We start from the raw sequence: 22,434 nt of genomic DNA on the forward strand, positions 1-22,434 counted from the left end.
GGGACCAGGGACTTGAACCTCGGCCCCAATGTGAGCGCTAAGCCAGGTGCTCCACCACTTGGCCCCTCCAAGACAGTGTTTAATTTAGTTTTTTAATTTTCTTTTCCCGTGCCCTGCTCCGATTGGTGTAACACTCACCGTTTGCTTTGAATCAGGTCATTGAAATTTCTGGCCCCTCACTGTAACGTGGTGTTCGGTGGAATGATGGATTTCCAGTTGGGGACTGGAAAGGCCGTGTGTACTGAGAAGATGGTAAGACATGGGATTTGTTTCCCCACACTCAGGTCACAGTGAAGTGAGTGCGTGGGAGGAGGTTTGCTTATGTGGTTAAACGATGATGGTTATTCTGTAGGGGTTACTAAGCAGTTCTGATTTTGCATAGCTGGAGACTTCATGAACGTTTTGTAGTAGAAATTTATTTCGGTTCTTTTTGCCTCCTGTAGATGAAATACTACGCTCTTACTAAACAGTTATTAGGGTTTTGTTTTTGCTTTAAAGATGTAAAATAAAAGCTGTGATCTGTACTCATTTCAAATAAGGGTGAAAACATTTGGTAATGCTTGTCAAAACAATAAAACTTGAGTAAATCTAAGCGTGGCTTTGTGAGCAGAAAGAAAGGGCAAAGCCGGTTTAGCCTCGCCATTCTCTTTTGGGGGTGGGGTTGCAAGCATCTCCCACTTCCAACTATTCCCTGCCAGTCTTTTTCATTCTTTAAAAATTTCGGGTACCTCACCGCCTATCCATACAGATACCACAGCAGATGCTCCCATGTGGTACTGAGGTGCAAACCTTTTCCCAGGAATTGTTTTAGTCTCCAGCCTAGCAATTCTCTTTAGAGATGTATTACAAATATCACTGCTTCGAGGAAGTCAAAGAGGCTAAAATAACCATTTAGTTTGCTCTGATACTTCTTGCACTGACTGCTGCCAGCCCTTTTGCAAGGACTCTTGCATACGCTAAGGCAGGAAGATTTTATCTGTATTTTAAAGTTAAAAAAAAAAGAAAAGACAATTATTGAGATTAATTTAAAAGTTGTTTGGAGGTTGTTTGTGTGGATCGACCTGCCAGCATCCAGGTCCAGTAGAAAGGCACTTATAGAATCCAGTACTCCTACCTGCTGCACCCCAAAAATAATTTTGATCCATACTTCCAGTGGAGGGAGCAATGTTAGGGGGAAAATGACCAGAGGACTGTAAACTCCATCCATCAGGAAGGGAAAGAGAGGAGGAAAAAGGAAGGGGCATTTGGATGTAACAATGGGTGTATGTGTGACTTGGAAAAGAAGAGAAGATGATATACCCCCTCCCCCCCATAAAAGGCCAAATATAGACAGATGGTTGTAGAAATAATAGTAGGCCCATTATCTACAACCTTGGGAGCACAGCTGTAGCTTACTGTGGAGGGATTGGAGATTGAAAACTCTGGTGGTGGAAATGGTGCGGAGTTGTACTCCTATTATCTTGTAATTTTGTAAATCAGTTCTTCTTCTTCTTCTAGCCTTTGCCCTTCTTCCGTAGCCAGTTAACAGCGAGCGTCAGGTTGAGCCTGATGTAAAGATTTGAGACCTCCTTTGAATCTGGAGAGGTGGCAGTCGTTGACAATCGATATTACATCACTAATAGAAAATAAATTGATTTAAAAAACAAATAAAAGTTGTTTGAACTTAAAAATATTTCCAGAATTATACCTCTTCACATGTTTATAACATCATAATATATGTTAAGTACTGGGCATTATTTTTCATTTCTAGTACAGAAAATCTGTGGATTTAACTTTAAGAAAATGTCTTTGGGATTGATGTAGTACTTGCTCACTCTGCTAAATCTTTGGTTTTTTCCCCCCCAAATATAGATCCACTTAATAGACAGGTGTTTTCTCAGTTTTAAGTTTTAATAGTGGGTAAATGTAAGATGAGTACATTTCAGTCCTGGTGATTTAAGTCTCCTTTAAAAGAGTCGGCTGCTGTGTGGTGCAGTGGCTAAAGCATTGGACTCTCAAGCAGGAGGTCCCAAGTTCAATCACTGGCAGCACATGTACTAGAGTGATGTCTGGTTCTTTCTTTCTCTCCTCCTATCTTTCTCATTAATAAATAAATAAAATCTATAAAAAAAAAGTTGGCTGCTGAGGGCCAGTGGATAGGTCCAGATTTGAACTACAGTATTACATAGGAGTGCCTGGGCACTGGGGAGAAGCTCCTGTGTCTGTCTGTGTCTGTCTCTCTAACTTGACTCAGAAGTGGTGAAATTGCACATGCACAAGGCTCCTACTCTGGGGTGAAAAAAGTTGGCTGCATTTTTAACATAATTGACAATAGAATAGTAACAAAAAATGGTCAGAAAATTAATGTTATTTTAGGAAAAGGATGTTTTGCTAGCTCATTTTATTAGTAAGACTTGCTTATTTTTTTAATTATTATAAATTAGTTCATTTTCTCTTAAGGATCAAGAGATGAGAAGTGTTCCATATAGCATTTGCAGTATTGAAAATAGAAATATATTTTTTTCACCATTGTTCCATCTTGTTTTAATACCTTATTTGAAGACAGTTACTGAGCATCTGCTATTTACAATTCATGGTGATAGGTTTATGCTTTTAAAAATATTCTCTATAAGGGAATGTTAGGTATTATGATGTCATAGAATGTATATCATCATAAAACATCAATCAGTGCTTTTTAGGACATTTACAAAAGTGAGTGAGTACATACTCTTTGGTACTATGAGTGATTTTATATGACTTTCATATATTTAATTTCATTACATGTTAAATGTCCAGTAAATGCTTTTAAAATTATTGATGAAAGAATTCACAGTTAATCCAATGAAGTTTCTAATGTGTGTTGGCCTAAAAAGGAATATTTAGTGGTCTGGGAGGTGGTGCAGTGATAAGGCTTTGGACTCTCAAGCATGAGGTCCTGAGTTCCATCCCTGGCAGCACATGTGCCAGAGTGATGTCTGGTTCTTTCTCTCTCCTCCTATCTTCCTCATTAATAAATAAATAAAATCTTTAAAAAAAAGGAATATTTATAGGGAATGGGTTTTAACTGTTTTCTTAATTATAAAAAGTTTAGATGTTTATTAATTTCTATGTGTCTTACTCTTTTTAAATGGAAATTTGACTTTTTTTTTATTACTGTTACAGTTTTTAAGAGAAAGAAATATAAATAATCCATTATGAGGAAGCCATGGCAAAGCTAAATGCAAAACAAAGAGTTTGTTCTCGGGAGTCTTCTGTAACTTCTCTTCTAGCAAGCTGCAACCTGAGTGGTAGTTGTGCCTCTAACTCTGATGGCTGTTTTCAGTATAAGGATAAACGATACAGCTCCGCATCTCAGGCTCTGCAGGCCTACATAGATGATTATGATCTAAGCCGGATATACCCTTGTGCGAGCACTGGAAAGATTAACATCGATAAATGTTCTAACACACCGTTGTTCTCCAACCATATTCATAAGCCAAACAATAGTATGTTTTATTCTTTGTTTTCTTTTTTCTTTAATTTCAAGCATAAAGCATACACTATAGCCTTGGAAAGTTGGTCACTTATTTTTGTCCTTTTCAAGATAAATTAACTTTTATAATATTGGATATTTTTTAAAAAGGAATTTATTCCTTTTAAAAGGAATTTATTTTTAAAAAGGAATTTATTCCTTTTTTTAAAAAAGGGATTTATTTTACTAAGGGTAGGTGGGTAGGGGAACCAGAGCACTAGTCCAGTGTGACACAGGGTGGTGCTGAGGATTGAACCTGTAACATCAGGGGCTTCTGGTATGCAAGTTAAATTTTCTGTAATTCTCAGATTTTCCAGTTAAGTTCCTCTTTTGACCACAGATGAGATACCAGTAATTGTATATAATAATACTGGCAACTGCTTTTAAACTCTTAAGTGAGTTCATTATAGTATAAGGATTACAAGAGCACTGATTTGGTGATTCTGTCTTTATTTACTGACCTTAAGCAATTTCAGTCTTTCTTAGAATACACTTGATCAGTCTTGAAAGCTTGTTTGGAGATTCTAGCAGGGCAGTGCAGCTACTGGTATACCATTGACCAAAGAATAGTTCACTTGATCGATCTTAATTGTTAGGATAGCATTGGTCTTTATGGTATGTATTCTAAGGGACAATACTATTTATAAGATGTATTTTTCCCTTGATAAGGCTTCAGTGAAGACAAGTTATGGAAATGCATCTGTAGATAAACCGACTTACACTTTAATGAGCACATAGGAAATAGCCATGGGTGGAAAAAAATATATAGTTAAGCGCACATAGTACAAAGTGCAAGGGTCCTGGTTTGAGCCCCGGCTCCCCACCTGCGGGGTGGGGGTAGGGGGGTCACTTCATAAGTGGTGAAGCAGGTCTGTAGGTGTCTTGTCTTTTTCTCTCTCTGTCTTCCCCATCTGGTCACAGAAGCAGTGGATTCACAGTACAGGCACAGAGCCCCAGTAATAACCCTGGAGGGAAAAAATATATATATATATGTATACACACACACATATATATATTATTGGTTATTTTATTGGTATATATTTGTTATTTTTATTGGTTATTTCATATATATATATATATATATATATATATATATATATATATATATGTATCAGTGAAATAACTCACCTGGGTATAGTCATTTGCTTTGCCATGTATGTGGCCCAGTCTGTAGCCACAGTGATGCTGTGGTTGATATCTTTACCTCTTTTTGTCTGTCTGAAAAAAAATCTGTCCCAACTGGTGAAGCCCTGGTAATGATGAAAAAGGTTAATACAAAAATAATCAAAGGACAAATTTAGAGGGATGTGGCAATATGTTCCAAAAGAAGAGAATTAGAGCCGTTTTCTCTGTGTTAAGACTATTGGTAGGTTAGTAGATAAGAAAGCGTATTACCATTTCCCCACCAGTTTCATAAGTGTTTTTTTTCTAAGTTATAGTTAGTTTTGAGGGACTAATATTAATTTGAGTATGTTAGTACTTTGTGTCTCAGGCACAACAGGTGAAGGGAAGTGTAAATTAAAGGACATAGGAAAGCTTGGGAGGCTGGAGAGAAAAGTGCAGAAATTAAAGCAGAGATGTAAGAAGGAAAACAAAAAAACACTTCCTGTATCACCAACTTGAGCCTATATTGGTAATAAAAGCTTTGATGAAAATAAAGAGAAAATAGAATAATAGTTAAATTATCATTTAGTGTTAAGTGTTATGTATGACATATTTACATGTGCTGAAGATAAAGAGAGCTCTGCTTTATTTTTCAGCTTTCGCAAATTGTGATCACAGAAAGTGCTTATCCCATGGAAGACAGACCATTAATGACATAGACTCTCTTAGCCTAACAACTGATGATTTATTAAAACTTCCAGCGGATGGATCATTTTCTTTAACTTATGTTGGATCAGGTCACCAAATTAGCAAGAAAAACAAGAAATGCACTGAAAGACCAAGTTCATCAGACATGGAAATAAAATATTTCCAAGAGCCCTCCATTCCTATGGGCAAGGATAATTTGGTCACTCCTATTGTATATGCAAATATAAATGGAAAGCAGTATATTAGGCTGAAAAAAGCAAAAGCTGTGAATAAGACTAATAAAGGAATTTCTGAACCATCTGTATCTTTTTCAAAGAAATCACCTTTTGTGGACAGTTCGGAACCCGATATTGAAAAGAATTATCCAAGATGGCTCACTAGCCAGAAATCTGACATGAATGTTTCAGGGATAACTAGTCTACCTGACTCCAAATACCCAATCTGGCTCCACAATCAAGACTTGCTACCTAATAGAAAGAATCAAAGGATTTATAACATATTTAGAGAAGATCAATGTTCCCCTAGACATAGTTACCAGGCACAAAGAACTTCTCGACCTACAAATAAATTAGATTGTTTGGAATGTTCTTTTGAATCCTTAAATAATCCAAATCCTGTGAGTCATGATAAAGGATTAGTTAGTGACTGTAAATGTGATTTTGATCATAACCTGTATGAATGTGAGAATCCACTTCTCCCTGGACAATCCAAAAAACCATTCAGTGGTAATTGTTTTCTTTTCTTTTTAAGAACCAAAGAAAGGGCTCTAAATTTGACTTTGCCTCTAGGAGCTTTGGTCTTATGTTCTTGAATATGAAAAAAAATCAGGTGACTTGATTTTTAACTCTTACTATCTTTATATCGCATTTTGTGACCATAAGTCTTGACGCTGAGAGGTAGTTTACCTGTTAAGAGTGCATACTTTGCCTGAGGACCTGAGTTTGAGTCTCTCCGTGGGAGCATCTGCATGGGGAAAGCTTTCTGAGTGGTGGAGCAGTGTTGTAGTGGCTCTTCCTCTTTCTGTTTCACCCTTTCTAGCTAAAAAAAAGTGTAATGGGAGTGGTAGAATCACGCAGGTGCGGAGCCCCAGTTATAATTTTGGTGGCAAAGAAGAAAAAACTTGCATTTTTTTTCTGTTTTCATTTGAAACTTTCTATTTTAACATAATTTGCTTTTGTATGCATATTCTTACTGCCTTTGCGAGGTTTTCCTTTGCATTAATGCAATCTTTTCAATTAGGTGACAAAATTGAATTGCTTATCCTGAAAGCCAAGAGAAATCTAGAGCCATGTACTGAAAAGTTACCGAAGTCCCTGAAAAAGGATGACAGTCCTTGTTCATTAGATAAACTTGAAGCAGAAAGATCATGGGAAAATGTTCCTGTTACTTTGTAAGTTGCAGAGGAAAAATTGTATAGTTTCTCAAATCAAAAATTGTCAACTGAACATTATTTTGTAAACAACAACAACAAAACCACTGATAACAGTGGCAATAGCATGGTAATTCTCTGTAGAACAATGCTTTCATTGGCACTTGGCTTTAATCATTTATTCCCACAAGATGGTGTAATGGCTTATAGTTTTAATTACTTTCTTTAATTTTTGTCTTTGTTATATATTCTTCTGTTGCACTTGAAATTCTTTACTATGAGGAATTAGAATCAGAAGCAACTATTTTGCAGATGAAGAAGCACTATGAAATTCTTAGCGTTTTCTTTTTGCTTTATGCTTTTTCCTTCCTCTATAGTCTCTTCATATACTAGTTACTTATTTTCACTTACATTGAACTTTCTTTTAGTCTTTATTTTCTTTTTGATCAGAATACCATTTAGACCTGTGGTGCCAGGAATTGAATCCAGCACCTCTCATGCAAGCCCTGTGTGTTACTACTGCACATGCTCAGTTAGTCTTTATTTTCTTTAACTGATGCTGCACTTTTCATGTATGTCTGTTGTGCAACCTTTTGTAGTTTTTAATATTTTTATTTGTGTACTTAACGTTTCTATGACAGTTCCTCAGAAACTAAAAACATTAAAAAAAAATAAAGGTAAGATTGGGTTGATAGCTCAATGGCAGAGTACAGGACTTAGGATGCTCTGGGTTTGATTTCCCACACTGTACATGTCAGAACTGAGCAGTGTCCTACATCCCACCCCTACTCCCACACACACAGCAGATCTTTATGCAGATACCTGAGGATGTGCGCATGCACTAAGAATTAGCTTGCACAGAAGTGCTTTTATTAGTGAGTGATACTATAAGTAGGCTCATCAGGAATACAGGCAGTGTATATCTTGCCTTAGACCCAGATAATTTATTGCTTTAAAATCTTTTGACTTTTTCTTTAGATTGAATCTATTAATTCCTGCATGTTTCTTAAAAATTATTCTCACTCTCACATTGCTTTTTGATACAGACATTGACTATAATTTCAGTTTGCAATCATAGATGTGTGACTTCCTTGCTATGACCTTTTTGTAATTTACTTAATTTCTTTATGCATTAGAAAAGGGAGAAAAATACTTTGGGCTTGTTGTGAGGATTTACTGGAGTAGAAAATTAATATACAGAGCTCTGGCTTCCCACCTGCAGGGGGTTGCTTTGCAAGCGTTGAAGCAGGTCTGCAGGTGTCTGTCTTTCTCTCTGTCTTCCCCTCCTCTCTCAGTTTCTCTCTGTCCTATCCCGACAACAACACAAATGGGAAAAGTGGCTGCAAGGAGCAGTGGGTTCATAGTGCAGACACTGAACCCCAATGATAACCCTGGAGACAAAAAAAAAAAGGAAAGAAAATTAATATAAATACTCAACATTTTGTAGTTTAAGGTGACTCCTCATGAAAATTGTATTATTTCTCTGCTTTTTCAGTTTTTGGTTTAATATCTTTTCAAAAATTGAGTTAGTACATGAATGATTTTTTTTTTTTTGCTTATCAGTTGGCTTATGGGTTTGTACAGTACCATAACTGCAATACTTTCAATTGGAATCAAAATGGTCAAACAAATGATATCATAGACACTTAAGTTAATAGCATTTAAGCAAATGTATTTTACTTCTGACATGTACAATTAATAGTATCAGTGGCTTGGCCCAGTACATTAGTTGATACTTGGAAGATTGAATTTATATTGTTAATGAGGTGGGTGTATTCTGATAAAACTAATGATTGATTGTTAGAAGAAGAAATAGTTAGGACCTCAGTATGGCACTGGAAAATCATACTAATTAAAAATATAAAGCACTAAAGTTAGTATATTAAAAGGGACAGCCAAATGGTTGATTTTATTTAATTTTTTTTATAATAGAAAATTTTAAACATATACCAAAGTAGAAAACTAATAGGATGAATTCTGTGCTACTCAGTATCTACATCGTCAATTAACAAGTAAATGCCTTTGATAGTAGTAGCTGATACACAAATTCCTTTGGAGAGAGATCTTACTGGAAACAGTCTGTGTGTCTTTCCTAGGTTTGAACCCTGGGAGGTGCCATGGCACTGAGGAAAGCGCCAGTGTCTCTCTCTTGTCTCTGTCTCTCCGTCTGTTATTATATGAATGAAATGGTCAGCGGACCTAGGAATGGTGAAATTGCATATGTGCTATGCCCTGGGTATGCAACAAACAAATATGTTTGGTAAAGGATGAGCATAAGAAAAAGCTCAGGGAGTCAGGCGGTAGCACAGTGGGTTAAGTGCTTGTGCGAAGCACACGGGACCAGTTTAAGGATCCGGGTTTGAGTCCACGGCTCCCCACCTGCAGGAGAGTCCCTTCACAAACGGTGAAGCAGGTCTGCAGGTGTCTACCTTTCTCTCCTCCTCTCTGTCTTCCCCTCCTCTCTCCATTTCTCTCTGTCCTATCCAACAACGACGACAACAAAAATAACTACAACAATAAAACAAGGGCAACAAAAGGGAATAAATAAATAAATATTAAAAAAAAGAAAAAGCTCAAAAGTAAATTGCAATTAAATGAACTAATTTTGAAGTGCGACAGATTATTAAGAAAAAAGCATTGGGACATTTAAATATCATAAAACTGCTCAGCTCTGGCTTATGGTGGTACGGGGAATTGAACCTGGGACTTAGGAGTCTCAGGCATGAGAGTCTGTTTGCATAACCATTGTGCTATCTCCCCCACCCCGTATTGAGCTTTCCTAAGCACTACATTTCTTTTCTCACAAATTTTGACACCAATATTGGTGAACAGCTCACTTCACCCTGGGGATATGGTGGCACCTTGGTCCTGCACGCATAGCCCCTACTCTCCAGTGCATGGAAAGACACAACCCTGTGTTTGCATTTCAAAACAATAAGACTTAAGACTTCTCTAAAAATGACTTAGACAAAACAAGCCACAGTGGGAAAGGGGTGAATGTTAAAATTAAAACTCACAATTTTGAGTTCAAGTAGCAATCCCATTTATTATGGCCTTATATCGTTTATCTGAACTTCAGTTTCTCTATTTCTAGTCCCATTTATCTTTTAGCACTGAATAAACTAAATATTTACAAACTTATACATCTAATAAATGTTAACTAAATAATAGCTTCTTTTTGTATATTTTTGTAGAGGTAGGGCATTCCCAGTGAAAAATGAGAATTTTCCCCAAAACATATTCAATATTTTAACAGAGAATAAATTTATTCTCTCATTGGTGCTGGTGTGTGTGTGTGTGTGTGTGTGTGTGTGTGTGTTGTTTTTCTATGCAAAAATGCATCATGGACTTTCTAACAACCCATAATCAGTGTGTTTCTAAGTCAAATGGTGTTTTTCTCTCTCTCTCTCTGCATCTCTCAAAAATAAAATAAATTAAAAAAAAGAAAGCTCAATATAATACAGTCACTTCCTTAAAAGTTGGGTAGGAAAGAAAAAAAGAAAAAGTCTTATAAATTTATGGGGTTTTTGCCTAACCGCTGCCTAGCAAATAGCATTAAATTGGAAAAAAATGTACAGCTTATTTCATATAGATGAGCTTTTAGAGCACTACCTGTAGTTGAAGGCTCACTGGTTTAATTAATGTTATTTTAAATTTCCTTATAGTTTATTTTTTTCCTCTGAAAGTTTTAAAGGAGAAACAAGATCGAATTAAATTTTGGTATCAGATTAGGGAAGAAAGAGGAAATTTCCAAGTAGCCCAGTATGATTTATATCCATCTGATTATTCCTTTGTTACAATTTATATTTAAATGATAAACATTCAGAAATGCTCTCTCTAGTTTTTGCAACTCAGGGACTTCATTGCTACCTTGTGTTTTTAACTTCTTTTTAGCAAATCTCCTGTTCCTGTTAACTCTGATGATTGTCCTGAGCAAACTTCTAAGGCAAAGTGTGCTAAAGAGTTCCTTGAAGATTTTTTACATAGTGATAACCAGGTGGGTGAAATTAAAACTTTTTTTTTGTTCACTAAGGTAAAATTAGTCACTACTACATAGATACTAATTTCAAAGTTATGTAGATGTAAAATAAAATAAAATCCAAATTATGTTCCCTGCTACACAACGATAAAACTATTCTTGATAATTTTATTTTTGTATTTTAAGTAGAGAAAACTGGGATTTTACTCTACAGAGTGCCTAAATTGTCACTGCATGTTCCCCCCCCCCCCCGGAAAACACAAACCATACCATTATAAAGTAGATTATAATTCCTATTGAGAATTGTTTTTCTCGTAAAGCTACAGTTACAAATTCTTATAGTTAAAAAAAGAATATCCAGTTTTATAAAATCATATGCATCATATAAGTAACCTCAAAATAAGGTAAAAATGTGAATATATGCACATAAGTGATGAATGATTTAAAAATGTAAATCATATCCATTAAATATTGAAATAATACTTCTGATATTTTAACATCTGGTAGATTTGAGAGACTGCACACAAAAACAAAATAAGTGTCTTTCTGTTAGTGAAATTTACTAGAGAAAGTATACATTGTCAGTATGTTTGACCTTAGACCTCTATATGAATTACCATAAAAGAGTCTGGCTAAGTGAATCTTCATAATCATATTTATTGCACAAATGTTAGAGTACCAAAAACTTCCTAGGAATTTGTGTTCCTGCTAGTGAATGAGAAGACAGCATTGCCTCTTGAACTTTGTGTTCTAGCTGGAGAGACAAACAAAACAAAATAGAAAATGTTACATATAAGAGAAGTTCTATATGTGAAGAAAGACTAACTGGGATAGAGAAATGAGGGTGCAATTTTGACGGGTAATCAGGAATGGCCTCTCTAGTGAGCAGCTATTTGAGCAGGATTCTAAAATGGGTGACTAAGTCAAATAACAAGAGGAGAGTAAATTAATATATAGAAGTAATAGTGCAGAAATGTGTTTAGAACTAAGGATTATAGGTGTTCATCCAGTATAACTAAAATCCAAATGAATGCGGAAAAAGGAAAAAGTAATCAGAAGCCAGATCATTTATGGTCATTTTTAATTAACTGAATTTTTTTGTTGCTACCAGGGTTATTGCTTGAGCTCACTGCCCATTCATGGTGGGCATTTTTTTCCCTTTTAAAAACAATTTTATATGATAGAACTGAAATTGAAAGGGCAAAGGAAAACGGAGAGATAAAGAGAAACACCCTCAGATCTGCTTCGCTGCTTGTGAAACTTCCCCGCATAGGTGGGGAGCAGGGACTTGAACCTGGGTGCATGTGCATGAGGATGTGTCTGCTCAGTCCTCCTCCTCCTCTGACTTTCATGGTGGCTGGGGTCTCAAACCTGGCCCCTTGTGCATAGAAAGGTATATGCTCTACTGTGTGAGCTATCTCTCAACTCTTTACATATTTGGTCTTTAGAAACATTTTTTTGATATGCATTATTTAGATTTTTGTATTTTATATTAGGGGAAAGCAAGGAATCTATCTTTCTATCTTTTTTTTTTTTTTTTTTTTTGCATCCTGACTTGGTGATTAATATTCTTTTGTTTTGACTATAGAGCTGTACCCTTTCTGGAGGGAAACATCATGGTCCTGTTGAAGCCTTAAAGCAAATGTTATTTAACCTTCAAGCTGTACAGGAAAGTTTTAATCAGATTAAAACTACAGATCCAAAAGAAGAAATTAAGCAAGTAAGCATAAGCTTAATTTATTAATTGAGATCTATAGATATGAATTGAGAAGTGAAGAAGTAATTCTTCCCACTTCTGTTCTAGATTGTTTCAGTTTTATGTTAACAGGTATGTCATATAACTTATACTGTAAAGTTGTACTACTATTTTCTAAATTAAACTTACTCCAATTAGATTTCTGTAGGTGTCTACCTCCGAATGGTTTGTTGTGTTTAGTTTATGATTATAAATGTACATCATACTTACATCTGATGATACAACAACTGCAGCGTGAAAGGACTCTACTAGTTGCTTTGGAAAGTTTTTATTAATGAGAGATACAAAGAAAAATCTAAAAACAGAGAGAGTAAGGGCAACGTTACAGACTACAGAGCACTGATAAGCTCTGGGTTCTTGTGGTGCTGGCCATTGCATCTGGGACCTCAGAGCCTCAGGCATTAAAGCTTTTATACATATCCCATTTATTTATTATTTTTTATTTAATTAGGCAAGGGACAAATTGAGAAGGAAGGTGGATAAGGTGGGGGGAGAGGGAGCGGAGGAGAGAGAGATGCCTATAGCACTACTTCATCACTCATGAAGCTTCCCACCTTGCAAGTGTGGTCTGGGTGCTTGAACCTGGGCCTTTGTAGCATGTCTGCTTTACCAGAGCTTCACCACCCAGCCTTGGTATGAAAATCTTTTTGCATAACCATTATACTGTTTCCTCAGCTCAAAAGTTTTTTGTTTTTTTTTAAATACCCTACCAAATTACTGTGTTTGTTTCAAATTTCTGTATGTATATTTATAGAAGCCTATAGTGCTTTTCAACATTTGCCTTTTGCACATATTCTTCTTACCTGAAATTTAACTTTGTGTGTTTATCAACACTTCTGAATACAGTGTTGTGAAGTTTTATTTTTTACTCCGAGGTGCTATTGGTTTAAAACACTGTTAGTTTCAGGAGCACAGCTTTACACCTCAGCAAATGTATTTATCACATCGTACCCACCACCAGAGGTCCACTGACCACTCGGCATCATCCAGTTGATTGCCTCGTATTCCACTCACCCACCACCCCTTAGTTTTATTTGGAGACAGTAGTGTTTTTGTGTGTTTCTTAGGAGTTAGAAAGTCTGTTTCTACTTTTAATCTGTAACTGTTGAATTTTCTTCTTGTAAGTTACAGTGTTTACAAGCAAGTTTATTTTCTCCAAATTTTGATTGGGAATTATTTTTAAAAATTTACTTGACATTTTATTATAATATCACAAAATTATATATGCATGTATATATCATCATACCCACCACCAAAGTTCTAGTGCCATTACTGCAAAGAGACCCTGCCACATATCCCTCCCACTTCACCCCCCCCCCCAACCCTCTGATAACCACTGTAGTTTTCATAGAGTGTAAGAGTTAGTTTGGGTACGATTATTTTTAAAGCCTGTTTTGTATTAGTTATCTATACTCTACATGGAAGTGAAACCATCTAGTGGTTGTCTTTTACTTTTTTACTTAGTATAATTTTACCAAGTTTCATTAATTTTATTCTGAAAGAAACAACATACCCTTTTTCAAAAAAGAAAAAGAGATTTACTTACTTATGAGAGGATACTTGGGGACGGGGCGGTAGCGCAAAGCACTAGGACCAGCATAAGAGTCCTAGTTTGAGCCCCTGGCTCCCCAACTGCAGGGGGGTCACTTAACAAGCGGTGAAGCAGGTCTGTAGGTGTCTGTCTTTCTCTCCCCCTTTCTGTCTTCCCCTCCTCTCTCAATTTATCTCTGTCCTATCCAACAACAGCAGCAATAACAACAGCAAGGCAAACACAAATGGGGAAAAGAAAAAAAAAAGAAACAGACTACCTGGGCACCTCTCTGGCTGGCACATACAATGCCAGGGATCCTGCTTAGGACCTTGTGCTGGAGAGAGACTCAGGTGGTTCAGGTCTTTATCTACTTACTACCATCCTGGATGCACAGTGTCATCTTTTTTTAACAGTATATATGGCACAACTTTTTTTTTTTAAGATCTTAATTCTGATTACTAATACATTTGTAATTACTAATACATTTGTACATTTGTAGGACTTGCTTAACCTTTTTAGTTTGTTTCTATAGCTGTAAAGTGAGGCTTTTGAGATGTGAATTGAGACAATATATAAAAGTACTTGGTAGAGTGGTTGGCACCTAGTAAAGACTTAATACCTAGTAAATATGTAATGTTTTTATTGTCATTGTTTGTATTACTCAGTGGAGTTTTATGAAATTCAATTTCCATTACAAAGAACTGAATCAGCTTTTGAGAAGTATAGTATCCTGCTCACTTAGGTTGTAATCCTTTATTTTTCTCTTAGTCTTATAATCTTAACACTAATATAGAGTATAATCAAGCCTTCTTTTCCTTCCATTTTAAATTTTGAGACATAACCTTGTTCATCAGTCATATTTTCAAAGACTTAGTTTTTTTTTGATATTTAATTTTTATTGAACATAACACTTAGAAGTACACTTGTGGCATTGAAAGATGAACCTAAATAGTTGTGGAAATTTGTGAATAAAAAGAAACATATTATTTTATTGAAAAATTATTTTTAAGAATAAATAAGACAATTTTTAATGCTCATTATGTAGCATTTAAGTTTCGGATTACATAATTTCAGCATTTTGATAACTGTTTTTAATAGGATTCAGAAGATGATTTGTCTAACTTACAGTTGAAGGAAAGTATGATTCCTATTACTAAATCACTTCAAAAGTAAGTATTCTCAACTAATTAGTAAATAGATATGGTACATATCCTTTTAGCTATCCCTTTGTTTGAGACCAGAAGGTTACAGCAATATACAGAACTATATTTGGATATATTTAAGCTTCTTGGAGCATAACGTTTAATAATGAAGTTTTTGCTTAAACCTGCTCCATTTCCTACTAGAGTCTTAGACTCTCTGAGATAGCTTGAGGTAGTGAAGATATTGTGGATGTGAATAGCACAGAGAGAATCTCTTATTTCTAAATGTCCAGAACATTTTAAGTTAATATTGGTATAGATTGTCTACAAGAACAAATTATTCTGAAAAATTCTCTTGTTCATATATTCCCTCTAAAATAAAAGTAGTAATCATGTATCACTAATTCCCCACCACAGAAATACCTAAAGTGGATATAATGTATTATAAAGATAGGTTTAAATATCCTGAAAGTGTTACTCTAATCACCTATTGTTTTTTTCTATACTATCTTAAAGTGAACACAAACCTTTCCTGCAGTTATTATATTTATGGAAGTAAAGAATTTTGTATAAATATGAAGTATCCTCAGAAGATGAAATACTGAACTTAAATTATAAGATAAAAAATTTTACTCTTAAAAGACTGTACTTGGCTATAAGTAGAGCTAAACAAATACAGTGCTTACCTTCCAAAATTAGTTTGGGATTTTGTTACCTAGGGAGGTGACAAAAATGAAAAGCTAGAGATATTATTTTAATTGTCATGATAAGTAATAAATTTATATAGGTGCATTGGGTTGTTGTAAAGATGCATCATAACATTTCTTCCAACCCAATATATATATGCATATGTCTTTTTTGTTTTCATAGTCTCAAGATTTTCTGTGATTTCTCCTGTATGTTTAGTATATAATCTCCCTGGTAGAAATAATACTTATGTCTTTGTAGCTTCCTTAGTGCTTGGGTATAGTGTTCCATATCTAGTAAGATTCATTGTATGATGAGCAGTTCCTGAGTATCAGTATCCTAAGTGCTTCTGAATATAATATAGGTGATCTACACACACTGAGTAAGTACAATTGTCTTCATAGCACAGACAACAGTAAAGATCAGTTAATAAAAGTAACTTGTGCCAAGTTGCATAGCTAGTAATAGGAAGCAATGGAATTCAAGTGAGAGGATCTGATTCTACAGCTTGTGTTCCTAACACTTCTCATTAATGATAGTGATACATTATTCATTTAGGCTAGTTGCAGAGTATCAGCTGATTGTCTAGGATAAAGTAATCTGGTTTTAAATTTAAAAGCAGATGGCTTCTACACTTACATGCCTCTTAATGAATTTGATAGTGAATTTCCATCACAGATTAAATGTATTTTCTGAATCAAAGTATATGGAAAGGTTTTTCTCTTTTTTGTTGTTAAAATGAACACTGCAGTAAGTAATGACAAAAAATTGATACTCATTGTAGGTGCTTTTACCATGTTAGAATTTTTTTGTATTAGTAGCAACTTTTTCTATGGAGGCAGTCAAACCTGACAATATACAGAATGCCATTTTTTAGAGTTAAGATTTTTTTTGTTGTTGTTGTTAAATGGATTTTGGCTATTAATTCTGTGGGGTCAAACCAAAACCATTTTTTAAGATTTATTTACAAATGAGAGAGAAAACCAGAGAATCACTTCGACGTATGCTGTGGTAGCGATCCAACTATGTGTGCAGGTGCAGCTCTCTCCCTGTGTCACCTTCGCCCTGTCACAGCATGAACTTCAACAATCCTTTTATTCAGTGCCTACGTAACTCCACGGCTGCTGGTGGCCATTTTCTTTCTTTCTTATCTACTAGATAGAGGGTAGAGAGGGAAAGAGAGAAGAGAGACACTGTACCACTGCTTCTCTGCCACTCTCATGAAGCTTCTCCCCTGCAGATGTGGTAGCCTAGGACTTGAACTGTGGTCCTTGTACACAATACTACATAGGTACACTCTAGCAGCTGAGCCACCTGCCACCTGCCACCTCCTCACTAAAGCAATCTCAATTAGATATTATTTTGCATTTGAAAAGTATTACCAGTTAGACATTTGAACTGTTATGAAGTAAATTTAGACTTCTGAAAGTATGGTTGTACATTTCATTATTTTTACTGCCGTACTTCTTGTGGGAAGGCCTCTTCATGGACGCAGACTCCTGGCTTACCTGCCCTGTTGTACATGAGATGCAGGGGCCCAGGAGAATGTTCCGAGGCAGCAGGGGTGAGCGTATGGGACTCACTCAGTGTCCAGTGCTGGTGCTGAGACAAGAGATGACCCGAGGACTTGTCTGATGGACACTCCGTTTATTGAACAACAAAGCAGGGCTTATAAGGGGTTGTAGGAGGAAGTAAGTTATCCATTCCATATATGGTTTGGGAGAGAAGGGACAAAGAGAGGTGTAGGGGGTTGGGAAAAGGTCAGAGCATTCCTAGCAATGTTGAGCAAAGGACTTAATTGATCAAAGGAACAAGGAAAATAGGGTTATTAATAACCAGCAGACAGAGAGGGGTCTTAAGGGCAGAGAGAAGATAGATTATGTGAGATGAAAGGACTGGAGGGGGTGAAGGAGTAAGGAGAATGCTCCTAGTTACTGTTTGACGGAGCAGAACAATGATATATGGGTCATATGTGATCAAGGAAGATGAACTTCCATTAACCTCTGAGTAAACAAACTATCTGTTTTGGGAACAAGGAAATGGGCTATGTGCAGTGTCTTTGTGAGGCAGGGAGACTGATGGGACATTTCCTGGTGGTCGTTTTCCTCCATGCTTGATCTCACGTAGAGAGCCTAATAGGAAGGTCATGTCATCCAGGCCCCTATTTTTCAGTGGGAGGTCCCACATCACGCTCAACCATATCCTTGCAATTTCCCTACATTTTACTCCTCTATAAATGGGGTGCTTTAAAAATCATTTAAAATTAAGCTTCAGAATTCCTCTTTCTAGTGACTCGAGAAGTGGTGTAGTGGCTAGTAGTTTGAACTTAAAAGCATGAGCATCTAAAAAAGTTCAAGTGATTCTCTGGTTCCTTCTTGTGTTAATAAATAAATGAATCTTGAAAAATAGAATTCCTCTTTTTAGATTATGAAATGTTCTGGCTAGGTTTGTAGTCATCTTTTCACGTTTTAAAATAAGTAGACTCAGCTTCTGGAAAAGTTAGCATATTTAGGGAAGTTTTTTAAATTACCTTCCTCAGGGGAAAATTCCTATTAAATCTTTTTCCACTCCTCAAATAATTTTGTTCTTTGTAGTTCAAATTGCTAACCAGTTTAAAAAATTTTTTTTCATGAAACCTAGAAAGCTTTTATGGTTTTTATAGAGTTTCTCTTTATTCCCGTAGACTCTCAGTTTTATTATGTTGTCTTAATGGAAATAATTGCTCTCTAGGAAGACATTGAAACTAAAGTATAAATCATTGAGAGCAGCTTAAATTGTAAATTTTTTCCTGAAGGATTTCAGAATTGAAATTGCTTTGTTATCCCTATAGTATTGGTTTGTCAGAAAGGTCATGACATATTTTTGTATGAAGAAATACCTCATTACTTGTCCAACAGCCCAACACTTAGTTTTGTCTTATGAGTCTATGTTAGAAACTCAATACAAACTTAATTGGAATCTCCTTAGGAGAAATTTACCATTTTTTAGCAAATGAAAACATTGTAGTTTTTGAGAAAGGACCTTTTATAGATTCTTAAATATATTAACAATTACTGTGTATAGGCTGCTATAAAAATGAGTAATAGCAGATGATTACAAAATCAATAAAAAGTAATTTGTGCAAAGCACTGTTATCCCCATCTATAGTTATGCACCAGCCCCCACCCCCCACCCCCAACCCCCAGCCAGTGGGGCATAGAGGACCCAGTGCACAGTGGTCCTGGGGCCCCTCACTTAGTGGTGGGACTGGTGTGCAAGCACCTGTTGGTTGAGAAATTGTACCCATTCTCTTAACAGAACCAAATAGGAAAATGAGTTTATTTAGTACAAGTAATTTATAATTTGTGTTTCAAAAACATTTAATATGAAGACTTTTTGCATATCTTGGTTAAGAGTACTAAACCATAGCGTGATCTTTTAAGCAATTAAACAAAGGGACAATGTAAAAGCATCATTGTCTGGGTTACTTGTGAGACTTGGCTCTCTGATGATAAACAGTTAAACTTTAAATTGTCAAGTTATTTGGCTAATTATGTAATAATGGACTTTTGAACAGGAGGATTTAGATTACATATATTTAACAGTGACTTCAGTAATTACTGCATTTTGTTATTCAAATTTTTTAGTGTCAAGTTACAAAAGATATAGTGAGATACCCATTATGACTATATTGTCATGTAAAAAGATCTGGGAGTCAGGTGTTAGTGCAGTGGGTTAAGTGCAGGTGGCGCAAAGCATAAGGACTGGCGTAAGGATCCCAGTTCGAGCCTCTGGCTCCCCACCTGCAGTGAAATTGCTTCACAAGTGATGAAGCAGGTCTGCAGGTGTCTATGTTTCTCTCCCCATCTCTGTCTTCCCCTCTATTTCTCTCTTTCCTATCCAACAGCAATGACATCAATAATAACGAAAACAATAAAACAGCAAGAGCAACAAAATAAATATTTAAAAAAATACTTAAAAAATATCTGATTTCTTTGACAAGAGATCACAGGTTTGGGGCTGTTGTTTTCAGTCATAATGGAAAGAAATGCAAACTCAGAGAATTTAACAAAATAAATATGTACTTTTTTGTTAACCATTTAATTTCTCTTTTTTTAAAGTTCCAAAATCATAAATTTATTTTTATTTTTTTTAATTTATTTATTATTTAAGAAAGGATAAATTAACAAAACCATAAGGTAGGAGGAGTACAACTCCGCACAGTTCCCACCACCCAGTCTCCATATCCACTCCCCTCCCCTGATAGCTTTCCCATTCTCTATCCCTCTGGGAGCATGGACCCAGGGTCGTTGTGAGTTGCAGAAGGTGGAAGGTCTGGCTTCTGTAATTGCTTCCCCATTGAACATGGACGTTGACTGGTTGGTCCATACTCCCAGTCTGCCTCTCTCTTTCCCTAGTAGGGTGGGTCTCTGGGGAGGCGGAGCTCCAGGACACATTGGTGGGGTCTTTCAGTCCAGGGAAGCCTGGCCGGCATCCTGATGGCATCTGGAACCTGGTGGCTGAAAAGAGAGATAACATACAAAGCCAAACAAATTGTTGAGCAATCATGGACCCAAATGTTGGAATAGTGGAGAGGAAGTGTTAGGGGGGTACTCACTGCAAACTCTAGTGTACTTCAGCTTTCAGAAGTACACTAGTATTTTGCACTAGTTTATGGATATGTGTGGACATATGCTGTCTCTCACAGAACCTGGTCTATATCTAGGTTTTGGGACTTTGTTAGAAAGTGAACCACCTGGGATGGAATTAGAGAATACTATGAAAGGAAAGGTCTCACCCGAGTAATGAAGCTGAAGGGTTGTCATTCCACACGTGAAGTCTCTGGACACAGTCTGAACTGAAGCATGTTGAGGTGGCAATCGTTGTGTTGATTAGGTTGCGATCAGCAGATGCAATATTATTTGATATGGATTGGGAAAGGCATGTGGGAAAGTGGGCCCTATCCTAAGGTTCTAGGACTGGGGGAAATATAGGCTCTATAGTGGAGATGTGAGGTTCCTGCTGTCTTAGGGTTCAAAAAGACAATGGATAGTTAATGTTATCATCACATTATTTGGTAATTGGGTTACTTCTTTTGAGATCATCCCATATGTCTCTGTTATTGTTTTCAGTGTCTCTCAATCTCTTTTTGAGCTCTTTCACCTCTTTCTTAGTTTTCTCCTACTCATCCTCTGTCTGACTAATTCTGTTTTCTGCTTCTGTTAGTCTGCTTTCCCTTCCCTCAGCTTCTTTCCTCAGTTCAGCTATTTAAGCTTTCAGTTCTCTAATTGCCTTAAGATAATCAGTAGTTTCCTTGGGGGTCTCAACTGTTGTTTCCCTAATACTGCCATTCCTTTCCTCCAATGTTGTTTTCATTTATGTGATTAATAAGTTTATTATTGCTTGCATACTTTTCTTATCTATGATTACTTCTGGCTGATTTGTAGTTTCTTCTGAGTTCTTGTCTTCATTGGAGTAGCAGTTTTGTTTTTGATCTACCAATTTTTTTGATTTATGTGTTTCTTATTTTTATGTTCTGTTGTTCCTCAGTTGTGTTTTAGTACAAGCAACACTGTACTAAATACCTTTATGAGAAATGCAGTCACCAACCTCAGGAATTACAATAGCAACTGAAGCAAGGATTGAAGCAGTTCAATCACTACCTGTTAGCCAAACAATGTCTCCAGTCCTTGAAAAAATAGCAACCAAGTCCAAGTGAAGAAGAAAGAGAAAGGAAAGAGGGGATAGCAAGAATAGACAATTATGCAAATCTATTATCCACTGTATATTCTAGGGGTAGCAAGAGGAGAAAGGGAAGTAGAGCAGAGATACACACATAGAGAGTCCACTCTGAGTCAGATTTCTTCCCCAAAATAATTCACAAATGAATATCAGTGAATTCAGAAAGACAAAGAAGAAGTAAGGAAGAAATGGTAGACAAGATAAAAAAAAGAGAAACAAGGGAGAGAAAAGAAAAAAGATAAGAAAAAGAGCTGTAATGAAAGAGCAGTGAAAGAAAAGTTTTTTAATTAATTTATTTTTTATTTTAATTAGCTAGGAGGAGGGAGAAGGGGAGAGTCTGTAGAGGTGGTAGGAGTAGTGAGACAAGTTCCTCTCGAAATGGATAAGATGTCCAGTCCTCTTGCAATGAAAGATACCCTAAGAGTTAATTCTGGTCAACTTAAATGAGGGGGGAAAGAGATACACCTTTATATAATATTAGTAATAAAATAGAGCAGGGTAGAAAACCTGTCCCAGTTTGCCTCAAGTCTCCTGAGCAGAGGCAGCTGATTGTTAATTAAAAAAAAAAAACACTTCAGGACTAGACAAGAGTAGCAGGAATAGACAGTTATGCAAATCTACTATCCACTGTATATTCTAGGGGTAGCTAAAGGAGAAAGTGATGTAGAGCAGAGATACACGTAGAGAGAGTCCACTCTGAGTCAGATTTCTTCCCCAAAATAATTCCCAAACGTGTTTCAGTGAATTCAGAAAGCTGAAGGAGGAAGGAAGAAAGGATGACAAGAATGAGAAAAAGAAGAAAAAAAGAAAGAGAAAAAAGAAAAAGATAAGAAAAAGAACAGTAATAAAAGAGCAGTGAAAGGAAAGATTTATTTATTTATTATTATTTAATTAGCTATGCGGGGGGAGGGAGAGAATGGGTAGGAATGGTAGGAAAAGTGAAACAA

At 36.1% G+C, this 22,434-nt stretch overlaps 1 protein-coding gene across 4 annotated transcripts in view; it reads left to right on the top strand.

The window, feature by feature from the left end:
• The window catches only part of C15H18orf54 (chromosome 15 C18orf54 homolog), a 29,047-nt gene that overhangs the window by 1,756 nt on the left and 4,857 nt on the right, over positions 1 to 22,434 (top strand). The window contains exons 2-7 of one of the 4 annotated variants that reach the window (XM_007519216.3): positions 3,142 to 3,464; positions 5,251 to 6,027; positions 6,542 to 6,692; positions 10,566 to 10,668; positions 12,239 to 12,370; positions 15,036 to 15,106. In XM_007519216.3, the coding sequence (XP_007519278.1) occupies positions 3,185 to 3,464; positions 5,251 to 6,027; positions 6,542 to 6,692; positions 10,566 to 10,668; positions 12,239 to 12,370; positions 15,036 to 15,106 (1,514 nt within the window). In that variant the 5' untranslated portion in view covers positions 3,142 to 3,184. The remainder of the gene's footprint in view (positions 1 to 3,141; positions 3,465 to 5,250; positions 6,028 to 6,541; positions 6,693 to 10,565; positions 10,669 to 12,238; positions 12,371 to 15,035; positions 15,107 to 22,434) is intronic. The other 3 variants (XM_060173902.1, XM_060173900.1, XM_060173901.1) reach the window with 3 other exon arrangements.

This window comes from Erinaceus europaeus, chromosome 15, assembly GCF_950295315.1.
Source record: "Erinaceus europaeus chromosome 15, mEriEur2.1, whole genome shotgun sequence".
Lineage (NCBI taxonomy): Eukaryota > Metazoa > Chordata > Mammalia > Eulipotyphla > Erinaceidae > Erinaceus > Erinaceus europaeus.